This window comes from Rasamsonia byssochlamydoides (assembly GCF_041956645.1).
Source record: "Rasamsonia byssochlamydoides strain NRRL 3658 unplaced genomic scaffold VTN77scaffold_22, whole genome shotgun sequence".
NCBI lineage: Eukaryota > Fungi > Ascomycota > Eurotiomycetes > Eurotiales > Trichocomaceae > Rasamsonia > Rasamsonia byssochlamydoides.
The window spans coordinates 318,018-340,186 of record NW_027192405.1 but is presented as its reverse complement, the minus strand read 5'-3'; the positions used below and the strand labels follow the sequence as shown (position 1 = coordinate 340,186).

The following is a 22,169-nucleotide window of genomic DNA, read 5'->3' as shown; positions in this document are numbered from 1 at the left end:
AGTTTCAGGGGACTTTCATTTTACTTTCGGGATGAGAACAGATAGCATGATGTGAATGCGGAGATCTCTTCAAAATACCTAGCTCCTTTCCGGTTTGTAGCCGTGTCATCGAACATCAGTAGACCAAGGGCTCTCCCTAGGTATACGATTGGAACAGAGAAATAAAATTTGGATCTAAGAGTTTCCTGCTTCTTGTTGGATATCTCCCTACTTAATGTACTATCAATGTTTACCCGTCTGGGCAACTCGACGCCCAATTGGAGCGAACTTAGGACAAAAACATCAGAACGAGGTCCCTAAAAAAAGACCCTCAAGGGAAGTACATTACTTATCATTAGCTCAAAACTCTCTATCTGCTACCCATACATTTTCCTTTTCTTTTATTCCACGTCAAATTCGGTTGCAAGTCCAATATACAATCTATCTGCCAAGAAGATCGCTTTCACGGGATGGATGGATGGATGGATGCTTTCGCTTTGACGTCATGGCTACGCCAAACCATCGTACAGACATGTTTGCCGAAACAAGCAGTTCGATAAAGATTTATCAGGACGGGCGGGTCAGCAAAGATGATGCACGGTACTATACACAACATAGGAATACATTGAGGCCTTGCGGATTTCCTTTATCTAGTACTGTACGTACTCCATAGGCAGTACCCCCGAATCACTTCCTATCTGAAGACTGGAGGGAGAAACAAAAGACATAACTAACCAAGTCAGGCTGATCATTACCAATCAGACCATACTTATCCAGACCAGAAGCTTTCACATAGTACATACAGTACAATATTTACCAACCATGTCAAGCACAATCAAAACCAGCGCAGGCACCCAGCCCATCGATCCCTACAAAGCCAAAAACTACGAAAACCCCCCTTTGCAGGAGAAGGTCGAAGATCTCGTCCGGTTCATCAACGAGGTCAAGTACGGCATGCTGACCACCAAGGCGTCTGATAGCGACTTGTTGACGTCGAGGTGTATGGCGTTGGCGGGGACGGTACAGTCGGGCCCTCCCTCTCATGCAGTGTACTCGATCAATCAATCATTCCAGGCTGATGTCCCTTGCCTGTCCGTGACTGGACTGGGCTGTGTTGATACCAGGAAAACGGCGGCATCGACCTCATCTTCCACACAAACCTCTTCTCCGGCAAAACGATGGACCTAACCATGCACCCGACCGAGACGAACATGTCCTTCCTCGACCCGTCCTCCGGCTCCTGGGCCTCCGTGTCCGGCACCGCGTCCATCCTCGCCGACAAGGGGACTATCCAGAAATACTACTCGCCCGCCCTGAAGGCGTGGCTGGGCGACTTGGGCGATGGCGTCCACGACGGCGGGCCAGGCGACCCGCGCATCGGCGTTATTCGCGTTGAGGCGAAGTCCGCTATCTATGCGATTGCGAGGAAGGGGATTATTGGTAGAGCGGTTGAGATGGGGAAGGGTGTGGCGACGGGGGAGGCGCCAGCCATTAACAAGATTAGAGAGCTGAATGAAGAGGAGTTGGCGGAGTGTGAGTTCTTTCTTTTTGCTGTGGTCTTCCTTTCGTTCGTCTTGATGCTTATCTGCATGTGTGAAAATTCATTAACCTGCCTGCACAGGGCGTCGAACTCATATGGAATAAATAATCTGTCACGGACTGTAATGACTCCTTGCATGACCTGGTATCACAGAAGTAGAAGGCTGTCTTTATTCCTGAATATCGATTATTGTACATATACAGATGAAAATAGCATTAACCAATTTCTCTTCCCTTTCCCACGGGTATCATAGCTTGCCATATCGCCCAGAACTCCAAAAGCAAAACAAAAAAAAATGAAAATAAAAGAGAATACCTGGAAAATTACAGAGCATGCGCCGTAGTAGATGAAAATTTCGGTCAATGTAGACTCCAGAAGAAAGCTTCAACGAGCGTAGACCAAAAACTGACTACAATTAGATCTGTTTACTGTCAGTCAGGAATATACAAACACTACATCGGGCAGGACAGAATCATACCAGTCTGAGAGGGAAACGGGGAGGAACGCGGCCATCATGAAGAAGCATCGCAATAGCCTTCTGCGGAGTCGACTGCAGTTTGCGGTACGCCTCGCGGATGTGCCTCGGTTCAATCGGGGTTCTTCCCTCCTCAGGAGGATCAAACAAACCAGTCTCGCGCTTGCGCTTCTTGGAGTTTTCCCCGTTTCCACTGTCGCCGCCTCCGCGGCGATTCTTTTCACGATCCTCGCGTTCTTTGACCTTCAGCGCTTCTTCGGTGAGGGTCTGGACAATCTCGAAAGTGAGGAAGCCGAGAATATCGACGATATCATCGTTGGGCTTCGACTCGGTGACGATACCAAATCCAGCCCATTCGCGGAAGCGCTTGCCTTTGCGGAAAGTGAATGACGCCTGACGGCAGTCCGACCAGAACACGTATTCTTCTTTGGTCATGTTCTTGGTCCGTTCATCGGCTGTGGCGAGACGCTGGAGGGTAGCGTAGTTCTGCTCCTCTTCCTCCTCATCTTCCTCATCTTCTCTCTCAGGGACCTGAACAGAGTAAAAGCTGTTGACATCCCAAGGCAGACCAACTTTCGCTCTCTTAGTCTTCGGTTTCGCGGCGACATCCTGCGGTCCGGCGACGCCAGCGCCAGCCAATGGATCATCAGCTGCGGCAAAATCAGCTGCATCAGCCCCAGCTTTGTCGTCAGAGTCCTTGACATTCTTCCGAACGTCTTTCCAAGACAGGAATGTTCTGAGACGAGAGACTTTCGCTTTGTCATGACGGATGAGGAAAATCAGATCATCGGTAGAGATTGAACGATTGCCACGACGGGTTGCCAAAGCAGTGCTGCGAGTGAGCTGAGATGAATTAGCAACTTCCTTCCCATATCCATCCAGAAGTCGAAACAAGCAGCCGGGAAGATACCATTTCAATGACCTGTTGTCGCACGATCTCCTCGATCAGGGTAGTCGTTTCAACAGATGGTTCGGCTGTCTCTCCAGAGACAAACATCATCTGGCCAATGACGTCAGTCAGTCTAGCTCTAAACTCTTCCATTGACTCGGTATCTTTGGTGTCTTCCGGGGTCTGGTCTGATTTGGACTCTGCATTCATCCTGTCCTGTCTTGTACCGAAGATCCAAGCTCGATAGGGCATGCAGATGTAGATGCTTCAAAAACACGCATGAAATGTACCAAAAACTCGCGATCTGAAGATAACAATGCAGTTAACAAGTAGGCATAAAAAGGGACCCCATTAGAATGACCCTGGTCTCGCGAAGAAAAGGAAAAGCCTAGAGTCGTGGAGTGAATGGACTCGAGCCTTCAGCAGCAGAGTATAGTCTCATCAACATGCACAGGGCTAGATTCCTCGACGCGTTTTCCCAAACATCTGCCACGCCTTTGCGTGCCGAGGCAATAGAGCACAAACTCATGCAAACAAACATTTGCAGCAAGACACAACATTTGCTGTAGTGATCTGATATAGGAGGACCCTACTCCCATCAAGTCGAACCAGCCCAAGCACAATTCAGAGGCCTTAGAAGCTGCCAACAATGCTCACACAGAGCCAAGAGGAGAACGATGCGGACGAAAGCCCATCCAGACAACTGGAAGACACCGATAATCCTTGGAATAAAGACAGGTTTCAGGCTTACCTGCTGGATTTCTTGCCGGTATTTAGGGGAACGTTCCGTCGCCATGATGACGGCTTTTTATGACAACTTATCCAAGCAAAAAGTTTCAAAAGGCAAAAATATAGAAGTAACAAAATCTATTGAACAAAAAGGACAGGGTACACAGACAAGAAGTGTTCTTTAGATGAAGATATCTAGGTGGTTATCAAGAAGCCGCATTCGGTTGAGATGATGTTGCGGAACAGGTGATTACTCCGTAATGTCCCGGGAATTCATTGTTCCGCACCGATCAAAAGGCTTCTTGCCTATGGAGCCATCCTGCGGGGACAGCGGGGTGAATCCAAGTTTTCACCAACCTACTTCCAGCCCTTATTCCCACGAAAAGCATTAATTGATACTTACAAGAAGGCTTGGCCACCATTTGGTTGTCAAGATGCTATATCTCGTGGGATTGGGTCTGGCAGACGAAAAGGACATCACTGTCCGAGGGCTAGAGGTTGTCCGAAAGGCCGAAAGGGTCTACCTGGAAGCCTACACGAGCATTCTCCTCGTCGATAAGGAAAAGCTAGTGCGTCCTTCCCACGATTAAGTTTTCTCCTCGACTGCAGCCGGGCTAACTGATTTCATGGTTTATTAGTAGGAAGCTTTCTATGGACGACCTGTGATTGTCGCCGACCGCGAATTGGTCGAAAGTGGCAGCGATGAAATTCTCAATGGCGCAAAGGACGTAGACGTCGCTTTTCTTGTCGTCGGCGATCCGTTTGGGTATGCTCGATCCGGCATTCGTCAGATGGATATGGATAGAAGCTAATCATGCGCCAGGGCGACCACGCATACGGATTTAGTCCTGCGGGCTCGCGAACTCGGCATTCCCACCAAAACAATTCCTAATGCGTCGATCATGTCAGCGATTGGCTGCACCGGCTTACAGCTATACAATTTCGGCCAGACCGTGAGCATGGTGTTCTTCACAGAGACGTGGAAACCGTCCTCCTACTACGATCGCATCAAGGAGAATGTCAAGATGGGATTGCATACGCTTGTTCTGCTAGACATTAAGGTCAAGGAACCATCGCTTGAGAATTTGGCGCGGGGAAGGAAAATATACGAGCCTCCACGATATATGACGGTTGCGCAGTGCGCACGTCAGATGTTGGAGACTGAGGAAGAAAGGAAGGAGGGCGTTTATGGGCCTGACAGTCTGGCAATAGGCGCTGCACGAGTAGGAGCGCCAGACCAGAAGCTGGTCGCTGGGACTCTGAAGGAACTGACAGAGGTGGACGTGGGAAGCCCTCTTCACAGCCTCGTGCTTCTGGGAAGGAGAACGCATGACCTGGAAAGGGATTATATTGAAGAATTTGCTCTGAATAAGGAGACGTTTAACGCCGCCTGGAAGAAGGGATATGCTGCGACCTCATAGAAATCTGCTGTCGAAGGGTTGAGCATGGTGGAGAGTTATCTTTATTCTTTCTCCACCACAATTTATATCTCTTGACGATAACAAAAGCTCAAAAATTAACAGACAATAAATTCAATAAAATTTAAACAAAATTCAATTTAGTCACCGTTCAATGATAAGTGTATGGTGCATCGCACGTGACCGCCGCGATTGGTGCTCTTTTGCCGAGTATCACGGTCACTGAACTATAATTAATATCTTTGTGTACCCATTGTCCACAGTCAATATTATATCAGCCAGGCTATATCTGAACAACTCCTCAGGACATATTTCTGTCCCTGAGAAGGAAATCAATTGCCAATGCTGGCATGAAAAGAGGTTCTAACCTGCCTTACTCACGTGAGCGTTCGTTGGAGACGCAAGCATACATTATGACCATTTGAATAATATACGTGTGCCTCGACCTAGATTGTTCGCCTCAGGTTTCAAGTAGAGATACTTCCCTATTGCCCAGCAAGAATGCCGGTTTACAAACTCCACGGCTTTCGCTGGCCGCGGGGCGGCAATCCGAGTATTCGCGTCTACATCGTTCTCAATAACCTTGACGACGCGGCCGCTGAATATATCCAACAGAAACGAACATCTCGTCTGATTCTGGACTCGTTCAAACGCAACGACCCTGAAATCATGGCGCATCTGCCTGAACTGCAACTCATCGAGCAATACGATCCTGACGACACCAGCGATGCCGCTGTCAGTCAGCCTTACGCTTATGTTGCAGACAAGGTCATCATCCTGCCGGATAGTGAGAGGCCGGCAGACGGCCTCGGCAAAAGCATTGATGAAGGTCCGTTGAACGATGCTGCTCTTTCCCCTCAAGCATGGGACGCATTGGCCGAGCTCAGAGATAAGATCGCCCCGGGCCAGAAGATTGGCTGGTGGATTGTTTACAATGGCGACCCCGAGCGGCATTACCCTGGAATGGAGGAAGATGATATTGAAGAAAATGGCCATTCTGGAAGCGATAAGACTGGACAGGCGGAACAGCCAGACACTGCGGTATGTCTTCCATCTGTGAAAACATGACAGCGGACGAGATCACTGAACGGTACTCCCAGGAACCTCCGAAGACACCGAATTTGAAGAAAAAGAGGTCATTTTGGCGCAGAGGTGGTTAACGAACCGTTTTTATTGAACATTTGACACGGCGCTCATACGATTAATGATCCCTTGAAGAAAAGTTCTTAACAGAACCCTTCCGAAACGGAATGTGCTGATGAAGTTGATGACTTGGATATGGGATATGTTGTCCCACCTTGACAGGATCAGTTCAGGGATTTTCAATGCTATTTGACATGGGTTATCTTATGATAGTTATGTGAAGTCAATTTTGTTATTTTGTTGTTCAAGGAGACTTATGTCTGGTACTGGGCGAGTGTCATATATATAAAATACATGTACGTACACAATGTATCAATCCACTTTGTCGACAACCGGACAATTCAACCTAATGCCATTATTTTCAACAAGATCCAAGACGGTCCACGTAATTAAAGAACAAAAAGGGTACTTTCCAGCCTAATTCCTGAAAATGCTTCTGTACTCTCGTTGGATGCCAGCTCGAGGGAAAGCGGTAAGACCCGGCAATATCGCGATCCCGCAATCGAGCTCCCTCAACTCCGATGCTGCCGACTCAATGCGAAAGATGCAAACCCCCTCCAACATAAATCCCATCGATACGAGTGTCGGCCGATCGGGAAGCTGTGACGCTCCTGGGGCTTGCCTTTTCACTCAACGGGATGGTCCTCTCTTTCATTCTGATACAGAATCGCCAGTGCGTGGACCCCTGCCGTGCGCCGTGCCCCTATTCCAAAGTCCGATTGCTAATGATGCATCTAGAGGCAAGACGCGCCTGGCGAAGTGGTATGCGCCTTATAGTGTGAGTTGCTCTGAAAGCGCGAAGAGGTGTTATAAATAGTCGAATAAATGCTGATAATGTTTGGCAGGATGATGAGAAAGTGAAGCTCAAGGGCGAGGTCTGTTCCGTCAACTCCTTCCTCTATTTATTACCTCCAAACCATGATATCTTCCTCGTATCCATTCTTTTTTCCGGCCACAAGCTGAACTGGTGTTATCCACAGGTCCACCGCCTCGTCGCCCCCCGAGACCAAAAGTACCAGTCCAACTTCGTCGAGTTCAAGCGCAGCACCAAGATCGTCTACCGGCGGTATGCAGGTCTCTTCTTCTGCGTCTGCGTGGACGCGAACGACAACGAGCTGGCGTACCTCGAGGCGATACACTTTTTTGTCGAGGTGTTGGATCAGTTCTTTGGGAATGTGTGTGAATTGGATCTGGTTTTTAATTTCTACAAGGTGGGTTGCGTTGTGTTGCAGCTGAGGCCTGAGGCCTGCCCGGTAGAAATAAGAATGTTGCGGCTGACTTGATTTGATTTGAACTTCTTCAGGTCTATGCCATTCTCGACGAGGTCTTTCTTGCTGGTGAAATTGAAGAGACCAGCAAGCAGGTTGTTCTGACCAGACTCGAGCACCTGGACAAGCTAGAGTAGAGCGACTGAGGTATAACAAAGTGAGGGGACTAGCAAATCCGGTATTACTCAATTGTCTGATATCCATGCATGTGAGGTTTGATTCAACCAAGTGAGTCATTGTTCGGAGTTGGGGAGTTTGTGTTCTACTGCTGCTGTGTTTATACCGATGATACCTAGTCATATAGAGCGCTTGTTTTATCGCGGTAATGTAATTAGCCAGGGGACGTCATACATTCTGCCTGAGATTCAACCCGATAGAAACTCTGTCCTTTGCATTTTGTTTTATTTTTCTTTCTTTCTCTCTATTGCATCAGCACGCCATTATCGATGTGAATGCACAAGATTGTTGCCGACAAGGGTCGCAGAGGGCTGCAGGTACGAGGCCCAAGACAATCAGATACGAAGGACCATTCAGTTTCGATTAATTAAACCACGACAAAAGAATTCTGTAGTACGTCCGGTCATCATTTAAACTCATGGATAAACAATAACATAACATAATTAATTTAAAGCAGATCTGGTTGGAATCGCTTATTCCAATTCTTAGATAACACAAAGTACGGCATACTGCTGTGTGTGGTTAGTTAACGATTGGGTGATCGAGGTTGCAGGTGAGGTGATGAATGGCGCAAGGCGCTCTTATCTTGGCATGCCTGCAAGCGACACCCAACCCGTTTACTTAAGAGGACGGGCGAAACCCAACTTGAGGACAGTTCCTGAAGGAAGAATAATCTCTGAGAAGAAGAAGCTGCAGGAAGATTGTCGCCTTTTGAAGGAGAGGGAATCCAACATCACTTCGGACAGTCACACTATGTGAACTTGCCAAGGTCACTGACAACCGCTGACAATCACCACCTGGTATCCTGGATAACGACTATCCTGAGCTTGGGGCGACGAACAGAGGACCATCGCTCGACATCCTGGTCCTTTGCTCTGCGAGACGGAATTGGGTTGCATTGTCATCTACGACGTGATTTCGAAGACCCCGTTGCAAGGACTACCGGGCAGGATGAATATGCAACCAGAGAAACAACCGCGACGAAAGACCCTCGACCGACTTCCGTCTTGATCGACAATTTGTTCTGTATCAAGGTAGCATCCCGAGCTGTGACGGGTCAGATTTTGAAGATCTTTCACTCACAGGACGGCATTTTGTGGGGGTTCCGCCAACGACCATGTTCGCAGCACTTTCTCGAGAGAGATAAGGTCACTTCCTGTCTCTGCAGTTCCCTTCGATTTCATGGCTTGATTGACGATCAGTGAGGACTCGATGTTGCTTTGAACTGAGTGCTACACATCGCGGGACGGGAAATGGCCCGATTGTTGACTTTGCTGGAGAAGTCTCTCGTCTCTCTGCCCGGCAGATGGCCCATTGAAGGTGGAATCGACCGTTTTGCTGGACCGTGGAGAGGGCTATCTCAACCTCTCCATGTGCTTGCTTGATCCGCGCCCCACGCCGCGTTTCAACTCTGCTCCGTCCTGGCCAATCAGCTGTGCCGCGTCCGAGCACACTGCCGCTGGCTCCTGAATGAACAGCGGACTGGACCACCAGTGACTGCGCCCTCGACCCTTTCCACGCGGCTCCCCTATCCACCCTGCTTCCAAGGCCACGCACTTTCAAACGTTGCTTTGCGTCGGCATACGCGGCCTACCTAATCCTCAAAGTCACGAATCAATCAGCATGGCCGTGCACGACTCAGAGATAGATGCAGATGCATCGTTTGGCGGTGCACCACGATTAGCGAGGCCACTCTGATCCGTTCCTTCCGCCCGCTTTCACACTAAGATTCAGACGGACGGTCTTTCCGATCTGCTGTATCGGTCTCCACTGGCTTTCCATCCCCCTGATAATCGCTCCCTGCTGCGTCATACGTTGCGCCAAGCCTCCTTTTGCATCGAAAGTGGGAGCGATGGACAGAGGATTCGCAATTTCGCATAGGACGAAAAAAATAGTCTTCGGGAGTGTTCTGCACCCCAGAATACAGAGTACCATACCCATGGTGTTTCCCTTGGCATGCAACACCAGTGCTGGTATTGTCACCATCTCCAGCGGTTATTTATTCCGAATCGTTCGTTCAGATGGAACCGGTGATCTTGACATCTGGCCTTTAGCTTTCTCTCGGGTTATTTAAATAGAATCCGTTTCAGAAACTATCTGATTATCAGTCGTTCCTTCCTTCACATTCGGATCTTCTTTAGAAACTTACCTTCGACTCTCATTTCATGATTATCGTTGCCACAACGGCGTAAACCTATTGTATATATTCGTGAATTTTACCACCTGTTACCTGTCACCAGTATACAGTTCGCATCTCATCATGTCGCTCGCTCACGCAGACAACCTGCCTCCCCAGCCATGGACCGATATCTTCACAGATGACACGTGCATCGATCGGCGAAAGTGTCACCGCACGGTGCCCATGAAGGTGCTTGCCCTGGGCGTGGGACGCACAGGAACAGCTTGTACGGTTGTCTGTTATTGCTATCGTCTCTTTGATCATCGAGCTGATCGAGTTTCTTGGAATAGCTCTTCGCCAGGCGTTGCAGAGACTTGGATATGTCAACACCTACCACATGATGTCCGCCAGCGTTGAGAATCCGCCTGACTGTCTCATGTGGCACGATGCACTGTGCGCGAAGTACGACGGTGTTGGCGAGTTCGGGCGGAAGGAATGGGATCAGCTCTTGGGTGATTGCCAGGTAGGACCATCAGATCTTGTACTTCCTATCTATATCTGCTGACTGACGTTCTTGATGCAGGCCGTCTGTGACTGGCCGGCTTGTGCTTTCGCCAAAGAGCTGATCGAGGCCTACCCCAATGCCAAGGTCATCCTTACCACTCGGGATGTGGACTCGTGGCATGCGTATGTTATTTTGCTCCTATCAGAGGAAATAATGACATGGCTAACGAGACACAGCTCGGTGATGAAGACGGTCTACTGGCGAGTAACCGACCCGGAGCACAAGTTCGTCGCGCGGTACAGCTGGGCCGCCGGCATGTACTACCCGATGCTGAAGAAGTTCTTCGACACCTTCTTCCGGGGCGACTTCCCCAACCTGGGCAAGCAGGTCTACCTGGAGCACGTGGAGGAAGTGCGCCGCCTGGTGCCCCCCGAGCGCCTGCTCGAGTACAAGATCAGTGACGGGTGGGGTCCGCTGTGCGAGTTCCTGGGCGAGGAGGTGCCGGACACCCCCTTCCCGCAGGGCAACGACGTGGCCAACTTCTACAAGCGCTGTCGTACCCGCAACCGCCGGCAGATGATGAACGTTGCCTTTGGAGCCGTCACCACGTGCGCTACCTATTTGGCTGCGGGGGCGACGGTGTACTATCTCTTCAAACGATTCCGTTGGAATTTCTAGACCTGAGGCCATCATTCATTGTTTTGTTGTCGCTCTGGTTCGGATAGGAGAAGTGCGCGGGCGCATTTATTCGCTGCAGCATTCATCCAAGGATTCTTCTATTCGTCCGACATGTTCACCTTATACCCTGAGCTTTTATCTCTTTGTACATACAGAGAGGTGGTGGCGAGTTGTCGAAACATTTACTTTTTTTTTTTGGTGTTGTTGTTGCTGCTGCTGGCGTTGGATGGGATTGGAAAGAGGAGCAGGAGCATTGTCCAAATCACCGGGTTGATTACGATGCTTTTGGAATAGCAACCACAATAGTCAATCTAATTGTCGAGAACACTCAAGAGTCATGTGTGCCTCTACAGGACCGACTATACCGGCAAAATCGCCTTCTGTTATCTTTCTGAACCTAATGATCGATCGATCTTCACGTTATGAAATTCTTCTGTACGGAGTATGGTGTACTGTTCCAGTCTGGTAATGACCGGTAATAATATTGCTGGCACCATAAGCCAGGGTCCGCCCCACGGCGGCGGCTCGACCGAGGCTCCACTTGGGCAGTTGCCGAGCCAATAGACGCTGTCGCGAGCCGCTGTCCACGCATGTCGAGCAGGGAACCTTGGAAACAAGGAAAAAGGGTTTACATAATGTCCGCAGGCTGGCAGGCAGAAAGAGAGGCATACAGTAGTTGATCAGTCTCACAAGCATGTAGGGACTGTACTGTATCTACCCGTCAGGATAGGGTAATTTTTCAACAAAGACAAGCAAGGCAAGAAGAGAAAGAAAGGAGACAGAACAAAAGCAAGGCAATACTAAATGCTGACGGTGTACGGAATAGTGCAGCGCTTACTCTCTCGGTACCGAACCTTAGGTACGGAGTAGGTAGGTACGGAGTAGGTCCTTCCCTAAGGGGTATTTCTTTATATGGTTCCAACCTTCCAAGGTTCGTCCAAAAGCGGGGAAGAAAGCCTCATCATCGGGGAGATAAACTTTCTTTTTTTTCTTCCATCCGGAGTACGGAGTACGGAGTAAGTAGTACGGATACTCTGTATTGATCCCAGATAATCAATCCATCCATCAATCAACAGACAGCTGATTGAAATTCAGTCCCTGAGTATGATGGATGGATTCTGAGATCCTCATTGGCATTGCTGAGCCTGTTGCTTGCCTGCAGACCAGGAGTCTGGACTCTGGACTCTGCGCTCTGCACCTCTCCGTATATTCCGTACTCGTATAGAACGACTACTGGTTGAGTTCGGTTCGGACTGCAGTGCCGGGATATGCCATTGCCTATGCCTGATCAAGCCTTGCCAAGAAAGCTTGCGTAGTCCTTTTGATGCTTGGATTGATGAACCCCCCCGGCAAATGCCAAGTGACGGCCGGCAATTCGGCCAGAAAGCTTGGCATGCACTTGACTACGTAAGCTGGATTGATTGTTGTTCAATGGTGAGTAGGAATGATGAATGCGGTTGACAAGCAGAAGCCATTACGGTCTCTGTTTGTTCTGGCCAGCTGCTTCCCACCTGAAACTGCCCTGAGAAGTCAAACCAGTCTCGTCCAGTATTATGGCCGGCAATTTAATCTCGAGTCCAGACTGTCTATGGAGACGGGACAAATCTTAATAAATACTATTCCCGAAGCTCTCTAGAACCTCCTCTCCAGGGGTTCCCCACTTGGTTGGCACTGCTGCAGGCATGGTTCTGTTCGATGCGATTACGGACGGCATCTTTTTCTCCGCTTCACGCCCTGACTTTGCCTTTCCACGTAATCGGCTGTTATCAATCAATCAGTCAACCGAACCGAACGCGCCGGCAGTCCGGCTGCCAACGAGACGGCTTTCCTGGCGCTGCTGCGGAGCGAGGGCTTGGCGAAAGGCTTTGTAGGCGAAATGTAAGCGCCACGACTCACCATACGTAACGCTCTGCAAGCCGTCGATTGAAGTTTCTTGGCATTTTTGTCTAGTCTAGTCGCTCTCTCTCTTTCTTTCTTTTTTTTATTTTTCTTTTCTTTTTTTCCTGATTCATAATTTAAATTACGGCAAAAGCTAAATGTTTTATTGAGCCAGCTTCAGACGTGGAAAGGGGTTGGGCAATCAATCAACTTATAGTTCGACCAACCCAATTGGATTGATTGGAGAGTGGGCGACACTACGGAGTCGGAGTAGACAGAGCACGACCCCGACGCGACCTCATACATCATCATTCGACGGTCCTTCATTCTGGATCATCAATAATTAATATCCTTCCTCCAGGCTAGCTCCTGACCTCATGTGAAGCCCTCCATGGTCCCAATCCACTGTCCTGTTGGGACGTCCGCTCCTTTGCTCGCCGTTCGACTTGTGATCCTGTCGCTATGCGTTCTGCTCGTCTGTATCAATGGCGTAGTTGCGGACAATATTACACAGCCAATCTCGATCTTCAAATCGGTATGTTCAGGCGGCAGTCAAACGAGGCGTGGTTCTACTTGAGAGCTGGTTTGTGCTGATGAGTCTGGAATTCAAATAGAGACCGGATCTCTACTCTCCGATATTGACTCTGGAATTGCGCGACCCCGCCAGATTAAGTCCAGGATACATCCTCGTCACTCCCTACGAAACCGATAACCCGGGTCCTTACATCTACGACAATGAAGGGGTATGTATATCGTCGAGTCGCATTGTGGACGGGATTCGCTGACCTGTTTCTATCTAGAATCTCGTCTGGACCGGATGGGGTCAATCAGGACCAGGAAACGCCCATGCCCTGCATGTATGCGACTACAAGGGTTCTCCGCACCTGTGCTTCTTTCAAGGCAATCAGCAGCTCGGATATTGTCGCGGACATGGCATCATCATGGACAATCGGTATCGCATCGTGCGCTCGGTCCAAGCGGGCGGCGGCATGGCAGCGAGCGACATGCATGAGTTCCGGCTCCTCAATGGCGGCAAGACCGCTCTCATGACGATCTATCAGCAGCGGCAGTTCGACATGAGCCGATGGAACATCCGGACTGGCATGGCTTGGATCATGGAGAGCATCTTCCAAGAAGTCGACGTCGAGACCAGCGAGGTTCTCTTCGAATGGCGGTCTCTCGACCATGTCGATCCTACCGTCAGCTACACACACCCAGCGTCGACGGATACGTCGGGTGATGGATTGAGTCCGCATTCGCCATGGGATTACTTCCACATCAACTCTGTCGACAAGAATGCAGACGGTGACTATCTCATCTCGTCGCGACATACGTGCGCCATCTACAAGATCTCAGGCAAGGACGGATCGGTCATCTGGCGCCTGGGCGGGGCGAACCCGTCGTTCAGGAATATCAATTTCAGCTTTTCGCAACAACACGATGCGCGATGGCTGTCGGAGAATCAAACGCATACGGTCCTGTCTCTCTTCAACAACGGGTTTAACGGCTTCAACAAGACTCACGATTACTCGTCTGGAATGATGATCGTCATCGACCACGTCGACAAGACGGCGACCCAGATCCGGGAGTACGCGCCGCCTGGGAGGATGATGCTGAGTTCCAGTCAGGGCAATCTGCAGGTCTTACCCAACAACAACGCGTTTATAGGATGGGGGAACAATGCCTTTATCTCTGAATATGACGGGAATGGGGAGCTTGTCCTGTGGGGGTACCTCGCCCTCCAGGGGACCATGAACTATCGGGCGCAAAAGTTCTACTGGGACGGCAACCCGACCGACTCTCCTGCCCTGTGGGCTTATTCGAGGGGGTTGACGGCAGACTCTCCGACGATGTTGTACGCGAGCTGGAACGGCGCCACCCGAGTCAAGTCGTGGAGATTCTACGGTTCCATGCAGCAGCAGGGGCCGTTTGAGGTGCTTGCTGTAGTCGACAAGCGTGGCTTCGAGACCGAATATGCGCACGGCAACTTCTCCGCCTGGTGCTATGTGGAAGCACTCGATGGGGACGGCAAAGTGCTCGGTCGGTCCACGACGCGGATGACGTTTGTGCCCTCGCCGGAGCTGAGCAGCTATTGCGCCGACACGTTCTGCGAGAATGCGCCTGCGTACGGGTATCCAGGTGAGGACAATCCATCGCCGACGATCCCGCCTCCTATCCACTATGAGCCTGTGAGCTATCCTTACGAGGGTCAAGCGGACGGTGCGGACGGTCAGGGAACCACACCGCTGCTGACCGTAGGGAATACAGGCTATTTTCCAGGTTCCGAAAGCGGAGGCACAAATTACTATAACCGACCGGCTGGTAGCCGCAGTTCGAGTTGGCTCGTTCCCGCCGCGTGGGTGATCGGTGTGGGCGTGATCGTGGTGGTCATCGCGCTGCGATGCCGTAGCAGACGACACGATTCTGACACCGTCAAGGACCACGATTCCAACGATGGCGAGAACGAGAATTTCCTCCCCACGCCCAAGCCTGAGGAGTCGTCAGCCGGCCTGCGTGAAATGCCATGGTGGCACTGGCGGCGCTGGATCCGGGCACCGCCACCGCAGAAATACTACCCTTTAGATAGCATGGGCGAGCGTGGTGAGTCGTCGTCGTAACTTGCAGTTCATTTAGCCATGTTTTGTATATATCTGTTTCTATCTGCATATACCCTGTAGATTATATTTTTGCATAATTTGGTGCCGCAGCCCCGGTAGTGGTAGGTATCTTCTATACCTAGGTAAAGATGCACTCCGTACTCCATATTCGAACTGGTAATGGTCCGGTCCGTTACCCGTACAGAACGTAATCCACTGTTATACGATCAGGAATTTACCTTGTCTTGGCGTAATTAAATGTAAGACGTACGGTTGCAGCTAAGACAACTCTTGAAACCGCCTACTCCGTAAGGACGCTTGAGATGTCACTGAAAGGAATGATCCAGATCAGATAATAATTAGGATAAATAAGATGCAACGCAACGCAACGCGGTATGTAGTCATATACCCAGGTACCTATCTGCCACTTATATTATTATATTTATGTTATATTGGGGAAGTTCAATGGTAGGTAGAACTTGTTTTTTTTTTCTTTTTCTTATTCGATGAGGAAATTAAGTATTTCATTGTGACCTGCGTGAGTGTTTGATGGCACTGCAAGTCTGCAACTGCACTGTAACCACATACTCCGTAGTACTGTAGTAGTACTTCCTCAACTCTACTCTACATAGCAGGATCAAAACCAAAATAAAAAAAATCATCAACCATTCATTCCATAAATAATTCAGACTCCCATGATTTAAAAAAACGATTTTTCTTTCTTTCTCTGTAATTAATTACTTACTGGTGTTGCCGATCTTCCGCTCCCCGTCACACCGGGTTTAGGGCTTCTTTTCATTTTCTTGGCGTACTCGTCAGCCATGTCCCGGGCCAAACTCAAAGCGACAGGAGAGGAAAGTGGAGTGTACAGAGGAGCGCTTAGGGAGAGGGTTCTTTTTCCGCTGTGTACTCCGTATTTAATATATTGATTTATCTTCTTCCACCAATGAGGTTATGAATTCGTTGTAGTATTTACTTCTCCTGATTTCTTCTTCTCTTTCTTTTTACCGAGTTTCTACTGATACTGCCGCGTCATTTCTTGTTTACAGCCTGCTGACGACTGACATTTCTTGGCAGCCACATCAGCTTCAAAATTGTTATCAATCAGCCCCAACTTGACTTGACTCCTGCTGCAGCGCGCTGACGTATCCTCTCCGCTCGTGGTTCCAACGACTGGCTGGCGCTGTGTCCCAGCCCTGGGGACCGCGTACCCTCCGCCGTTAGTGACTTCCTGCGGCAGTTCCCATACTTAACGTGTCCAATTGCAGCTGCATGATCGTGGTGGCTGAAAGAGAAGTTACGATTACTTTATTCTCACTTGATGGCCTCGCGACCCCAGAAAAAGAATGGTCATCCTCATGCTCGCTCCGAGTCCCGGACCACCGCCCACGACATGCCCCTCAATCGGCAGCAATATCAACAGCAGCAGAATGATAATTACACCACCTCCTCAAGCAACGTAACGAGTGATTTTCCGCGGCAGCACGTCCGCAATCGCTCCACGCCCCAAGTTCAGATGCCCGATAAACCGCCACAGGAGGAGCAGCCGTCCTCACGACCAACTCCAGTAACATGGATGTCTCTACCCCGAAAAGGCCAACTCGCCATTCTGGGCCTCTGCCGTGTTTTTGATTTCTTGCAGATCGCCTCGTTGCAGGCGTACATGTTCTACCAGCTGAAATCGTTCGACGAGACCCTCTCAGACGCCGATGTCTCGACCCAGGCGGGCATCCTTCAGGGCGCCTTTACCGCCGCCCAGTTCGCGACCGCCATCCCCTGGGGTCGCGTCGCCGATGCGCAGTGGGGAGGCCGCAAGTTCGTCCTGCTGGTCGGGTTGATCGGGACGGCCATCTCGTGTCTGGGCGTTGCGTTCGCGACCTCCTTCGGCCAAGCCGTCTTCTGGCGCTCGTTCGGGGGTGCCATCAACGGCACTGTGGGCATCATCCGGACGATGATTGCCGAAAATGTCAAGGAGAAGAAATACCACTCGCGCGCGTTCCTGATCTTGCCTATCGGGTTCAATATCGCTGCTCTGTTTGGACCAGGTCAGCAGACTTTCTATCAGGATTGCGAATAGTTGACTAACTGGTCTGGCAGTTCTTGGAGGACTCCTATCAGATCCGGTAGCGAGTTACCCCCAAATCTTTGGTCCCAATTCTCCGTTGGGTGGAGCCAAGGGGGTGCAGTGGCTCGAAACGTATCCGTACTCTTTGCCAATGTTGCTGAACTTTTTCTTGTTGATGCTGTGTGCGATCTTGGTCGCCGTCGGCTTGGAAGAGGTAGGCCTTGTCCTTGGAAGAAAGAAAAAAAAATACCAGCTGACGAGTTGGATAGACACTGGAAGCTTGCAAGGGTAAACCGGGTCTGGGAGCACTCGTCGTGAAGATGTTTACACGAGGATTGAAGGCGGTCATCCCGCCTTCGTCTGCCATGTACTCCAAACTCCCGTTGCAGGATTTGACGGAGGAGGAGGGCCTCCTTGCGAGATCCCCGGCAGAGCCAGGGGAGAGCTACGAACTCGAAGCCAAGGCCGGGAAGCCCAAGCGGGTAGTTCGAGTATTACCTTTTCGGCGAATCTGGACCAAGAATGTGCTGTGCACGCTACTGGCACAGGCGTTCTTTGACTTTCAAATGGGGTGCGCCAGGCCTGCCCAACTATTTGACGTTCAGAGTCTTTCTTTACGATGAACTAACCAGTCGAATCCAACAGCGCATTCAATAATCTCTGGCTCCTTTTCCTGTCAACCCCTCGATATAATCCCGACGACCCAACGACTCCCACCCGGCTGCTGCCCTTCATCTTCACAGGCGGCCTGGGCATGCTTCCGCAGAGCGTCGGCCTGGCGACCTCGATCCTGGGCGTAATCGGCATGCTGCTCCAGTTCACTGTCTACCCGCGGGTCACCGCTCGTCTGGGCACGGCCAAGAGCTACCAGTACTTCCTGTGGCTGTTCCCGCTGGCCTACGCCTTCGCGCCGTATCTGTCTCTCGCGCCGTCGTCGTCGCCGCCGCCCGCCCAGGCGACCGGGATATGGGTGTGGCTGTCCATAGTCGTCGTGCTCTTCCTCCAGGTCGCCGCCCGCACCTTCACCCTACCGACGTCCATCATCCTGCTAAACAACTGCTCGCCGCATCCGTCCGTGCTAGGCACCATCCACGGCATCGGGCAGTCCGTGTCGTCAGCCTTCCGGACCATCGGGCCTGTCTTTTCCGGGTCGTGGTACGGCTACGGACTTGACATCGGCGTGGTCGGGTTCGCGTGGTGGATGATTGCGCTGGTGTCGATTATGGGATGTGTCTCGGCGATCTTTGTCTATGAGGGGTCTGGACATGAGATTCTTCTTCCTGGAGAAGAAGAGGAGATGGAATCGTAGATTTCTTTATTTTATTTTTTTTCCCTCGTTATACCGTTCTGTACATATATATGTATATGCGTGCGCTGCATGGGCTATATACCTTTCTTTATTGATCATATCCAGGTTGAGCGAGCAACGTTGTGTGTGGTCAGGGTTCAGCCTCTCATATTGTACCATATCATACCATTTAGTGGGCATCATCTTGTCATCTTGTCATCTCATCATCTCGTCATTTTTGCATGCATGCGTGCATCCGAGCATGGAAGGGTCTTTCTTTTCTTTTTCTATTTTATCTTAGAAGCCATGCTCATTTTCTTTCTCGTTCTTATTTAGGGTAGGGTTAGGGATAGAATGAAAATGAAAATGAAAATACGACCGTACCTGCGTAGCTGTACTGTACTGTACTATAAAGGAATTGTCACATTGCATGCCTGCCTATATAATTGGTAAGGAACCCAAATATATATATTAGCAAGGTGTATGTATGCTTACACTACTGAGGGAGACGCAGTATGATTAATTAGGTAAGGAATACCTAGGTAGGTATGATATGATATGGCGAGAATTATTGTTGTGGCAGATTGAAATAAATAAAATATAGCAAGCAAGAGGAACAGTAATTACATAGGTAGGGAGGGAGAGAGGGAGGGAGCCCACCTGGAAAGGAGATTATAAATGCCACATGATTACCTAATTTGAGATAATAAATATGGTAAGGAATATATTATAGATAGGAAGCCCGCCAGTTTTAATAATAATGATATCTGGTCGGAGGACTACAGCTCGACGAGTGCCCAGTCCAGAATATGTTTTCTATCAACTGTTCGACCCGAGGAGGAGAGGAGGACTCGTCCCAGATCCTGCGGCATTGTTCTGACTTTCTTGAGCATCTTTCGGTAGGAAGTTATTGACTTTTTTGCCTGTGATTGGTGAGGTTTTCCCGGACCCGGTCCACCACCGGTCGATCGTCTTCGCGGAGACATTCGATGTCTCGAACAGCTATTTCAATTGTCGAAGGTCTTCCTTTGTAGCGATGGAGTCTTTGACGGCGAAGTACTGCACGTCTGGTCTGGGCTGGGAGGCGAACCCGTAACGTGCGGCGGCATGTCGTTTGGCTGCTGGTTGAACAACATGATGGTTAGTGAGGAAGCCTTGGTGGACTTTCTTTCTTGCCAACTGTCAACGTTACAAACCCTCCAAGCGTGCCACCGCCGATTTCCCCCCTCACGCCAATTCTGCATCCCATCTCCGGGGGACAATTTTCTGTTATCCTGTGGCGAAGTGATATTCCCGGCATTGTCGTCGGCGGAAGATCACCCAGGCAGGAATTCGACATAAATGGTCAGATTTTTGGACAACGACCTGGTCAAGGTCAAGAGACCCATGACTGATCCTTCAAGCCGTGACCAGTCATGGTGAACTCTTGGCTCGACCATCGCAACGACGCTAGGAGTGGCCTTGTCTTCTGTGATGCCAACAAGAAATAGACACATCATGTTCCAAGCACGTCCCAATGTCGTTGACAGCGTCTCAGCCAGCTCCTCACGGATAATCCGGTAGACTGGGACAGTAGGGTCGTTTGGACGAATTGCGAAGGGTTATGGCTGGAAGCGTTGACCACCTCGACAGGTAAGTGCGAGATACCATGCGAAGACAAAATATCATGTATAATCTCTTTGATAGGGCCGAACGAGATGCCTATGTCAGCATCGATATGGACACAAACGGTAGTCACTGCCTCGTCTCCCCCAGGATAACCAGGTTTGCAGATATCTTCAAACGGAAATCCCGTACTGGGAAATCCCAAAGTCGAGAAATGGATCAGTTCGGAGGATGTACTCCTGAATACTCATCGTGCCGGAGGTCTCCTCGGACCCTCGAAACTCTCTGCGGCGTTGCAGAACGCACTGTGAGGCCCGGGATAGATGTGGTGTGTTCTCCATGAGTACAAGATCGAGATCGATGAGACGATGATGATCGAGACCAGTGAGTGATGGATACAGGACAGCACTCAAAGTAGATATGTATCTAACGATTATTTTCAGGAGATCAAGCAAGATGGATCTCCCCACGGTCCTGACGGGCTAAATTATTTATGCCCCAAATCTAGGCTTATTCCGTAGGGTTTTCACATCCTGCAGGGAGGCGAGACCTTTCCAATGTCTCGGTGAATGAGTGAAAACGGCTTAGCACTGGCATCACCTGATTCAACTGCAGACCTCTCGAAGGTGTGAAAGAAGTCGAGTTTCTACGTACTCGGAGTACTGGCGAGAAATAAGCCGTCACCAACAAAAATTAAACTGAAATAGGCAAACGAATGGACGGATGAACCATAATAGATTATTATACAGCGTGGGCGGAACCTTCCTTCACCCTTATTCAGCTTTATTTAACTGGAAGCTTATAATCCATCTAATTTCTCGTCAGATCTGTTGGTATGACTTATGGCTATCGCCCATACTGAGAAGCCATGACTAGCATGCTCATGTATGTATGAGTACAATACATCTTATTTAGGGTTAAATGAATGAAACACAGTCAGCCCAACTGATACGAACGATGACATGAGAAGGAAACAGGTAGAAACACATCTAGACAGACATCGTCCAAGTCCAGGGACGACAAGGGTATTCATTTATACACACGACAGGACACTGAAACATGACTACTACTGCTACCGCTTCAATGCCGCAAATCGCTTCGCTAATTCATCTACATCCGGTATCCCTTTGTCCTTTTTCTGTGGAGCCGGTCGAGCAGCAGCAGCAGCAGCGTTATCGGTCAAAGCTACTGCAGCCGGCGCATTCCACTCACCGGGGATCTTCACCCTCGGGTTCGGATTGTCGCTGCTGGGCCCTGGCGGTGCGACGCTGACAGGGCTCCTCCCCGTCGAGTCATGAGGTCCGATGTCTCGTGGTGGTGTGGCTCTGCTTAGCTCCTCCGCCTCAGAAGCCCGTCTTATCTCTGCCAGGCTAGGTTTTTGAGGTGTAGATGGAGGTTCTTGCTGCTGCTGCTGCTGCTTATTCAATCCTTCAGCGACGTCGCCGCCGTCATCTGGATAGTCTGGCGGGTTTTCGAGCGTCTCCTTAGCCACCTCTTCTTTGGGCCATGCGACGCCATACGCTTTGGCAATCTCTCTCAGATAGCTTTCTACCAGCTCTGCTGGCGGTGGGCGCACCCGCAGGCGCTTGACGAGTCTCTCGGGAACCTTGACTGCCGCCTTGTTATCTTGTGCCAGCGCCGCAAAGTCCCTCCCCCAGCGATCGATCAGCAGCGAGCGAAGCGTCGTCAACTCGCGCACTTCTCGCGGAAACCGGGGCCATGCGTAGAAGATCGCCGCAGCAGCCTCGTCCAGGCCCGGGTCAATATAGCTCTCATCCTCATCATCTTCACCGGCAGTAGAGTCCGTCTGTTTGGA

At 50.2% G+C, this 22,169-nt stretch overlaps 10 protein-coding genes across 10 annotated transcripts; 9 read left to right on the top strand and 1 right to left on the bottom strand.

Annotated features, from left to right (window-relative positions):
• Positions 1–1,190: 1,190 nt before the first annotated feature.
• On the top strand, positions 1,191–1,772 carry VTN77DRAFT_3265 (uncharacterized protein; the record flags this gene model as incomplete). Its single annotated transcript, XM_069419195.1, has 1 exon — positions 1,191–1,772. The coding sequence occupies one exon, from the start codon at positions 1,191–1,193 to the stop codon at positions 1,770–1,772; it is 582 nt and encodes a 193-aa protein (XP_069278795.1).
• A 162-nt stretch (positions 1,773–1,934) lies between these two features.
• Positions 1,935–3,679, bottom strand: VTN77DRAFT_3264 (uncharacterized protein; the record flags this gene model as incomplete). Its single annotated transcript, XM_069419194.1, has 4 exons — positions 1,935–1,940; positions 1,998–2,837; positions 2,905–2,994; positions 3,635–3,679. 4 exons carry the CDS (start codon positions 3,677–3,679, stop codon positions 1,935–1,937), a joined length of 981 nt encoding a protein of 326 aa, XP_069278794.1.
• A 367-nt stretch (positions 3,680–4,046) lies between these two features.
• VTN77DRAFT_3263 (uncharacterized protein) lies at positions 4,047–5,033 on the top strand (the record flags this gene model as incomplete). The annotated part of the gene is made up of 3 exons (XM_069419193.1): positions 4,047–4,181; positions 4,254–4,378; positions 4,436–5,033. 3 exons carry the CDS (start codon positions 4,047–4,049, stop codon positions 5,031–5,033), a joined length of 858 nt encoding a protein of 285 aa, XP_069278793.1.
• Positions 5,034–5,531: 498 nt separating this feature from the next.
• Positions 5,532–6,190, top strand: VTN77DRAFT_3262 (uncharacterized protein; the record flags this gene model as incomplete). Its single annotated transcript, XM_069419192.1, has 2 exons — positions 5,532–6,071; positions 6,131–6,190. 2 exons carry the CDS (start codon positions 5,532–5,534, stop codon positions 6,188–6,190), a joined length of 600 nt encoding a protein of 199 aa, XP_069278792.1.
• Positions 6,191–6,811: 621 nt separating this feature from the next.
• VTN77DRAFT_3261 (uncharacterized protein) lies at positions 6,812–7,578 on the top strand (the record flags this gene model as incomplete). Its single annotated transcript, XM_069419191.1, has 5 exons — positions 6,812–6,846; positions 6,912–6,951; positions 7,019–7,048; positions 7,154–7,384; positions 7,477–7,578. 5 exons carry the CDS (start codon positions 6,812–6,814, stop codon positions 7,576–7,578), a joined length of 438 nt encoding a protein of 145 aa, XP_069278791.1.
• Positions 7,579–9,878: 2,300 nt separating this feature from the next.
• On the top strand, positions 9,879–10,920 carry VTN77DRAFT_3260 (uncharacterized protein; the record flags this gene model as incomplete). The annotated part of the gene is made up of 4 exons (XM_069419190.1): positions 9,879–10,023; positions 10,088–10,260; positions 10,321–10,424; positions 10,479–10,920. 4 exons carry the CDS (start codon positions 9,879–9,881, stop codon positions 10,918–10,920), a joined length of 864 nt encoding a protein of 287 aa, XP_069278790.1.
• A 1,431-nt stretch (positions 10,921–12,351) lies between these two features.
• On the top strand, positions 12,352–13,145 carry VTN77DRAFT_3259 (uncharacterized protein; the record flags this gene model as incomplete). The annotated part of the gene is made up of 4 exons (XM_069419188.1): positions 12,352–12,354; positions 12,502–12,610; positions 12,699–12,798; positions 12,974–13,145. The coding sequence occupies 4 exons, from the start codon at positions 12,352–12,354 to the stop codon at positions 13,143–13,145; spliced, it is 384 nt and encodes a 127-aa protein (XP_069278789.1).
• A 44-nt stretch (positions 13,146–13,189) lies between these two features.
• On the top strand, positions 13,190–15,416 carry VTN77DRAFT_3258 (uncharacterized protein; the record flags this gene model as incomplete). The annotated part of the gene is made up of 3 exons (XM_069419187.1): positions 13,190–13,333; positions 13,413–13,541; positions 13,599–15,416. The coding sequence occupies 3 exons, from the start codon at positions 13,190–13,192 to the stop codon at positions 15,414–15,416; spliced, it is 2,091 nt and encodes a 696-aa protein (XP_069278788.1).
• A 1,372-nt stretch (positions 15,417–16,788) lies between these two features.
• On the top strand, positions 16,789–18,769 carry VTN77DRAFT_3257 (uncharacterized protein; the record flags this gene model as incomplete). The annotated part of the gene is made up of 4 exons (XM_069419186.1): positions 16,789–17,440; positions 17,493–17,674; positions 17,730–18,031; positions 18,106–18,769. The coding sequence occupies 4 exons, from the start codon at positions 16,789–16,791 to the stop codon at positions 18,767–18,769; spliced, it is 1,800 nt and encodes a 599-aa protein (XP_069278787.1).
• Positions 18,770–20,351: 1,582 nt separating this feature from the next.
• VTN77DRAFT_3256 (uncharacterized protein) lies at positions 20,352–20,696 on the top strand (the record flags this gene model as incomplete). The annotated part of the gene is made up of 2 exons (XM_069419185.1): positions 20,352–20,380; positions 20,435–20,696. The coding sequence occupies 2 exons, from the start codon at positions 20,352–20,354 to the stop codon at positions 20,694–20,696; spliced, it is 291 nt and encodes a 96-aa protein (XP_069278786.1).
• Positions 20,697–22,169: the final 1,473 nt, after the last annotated feature.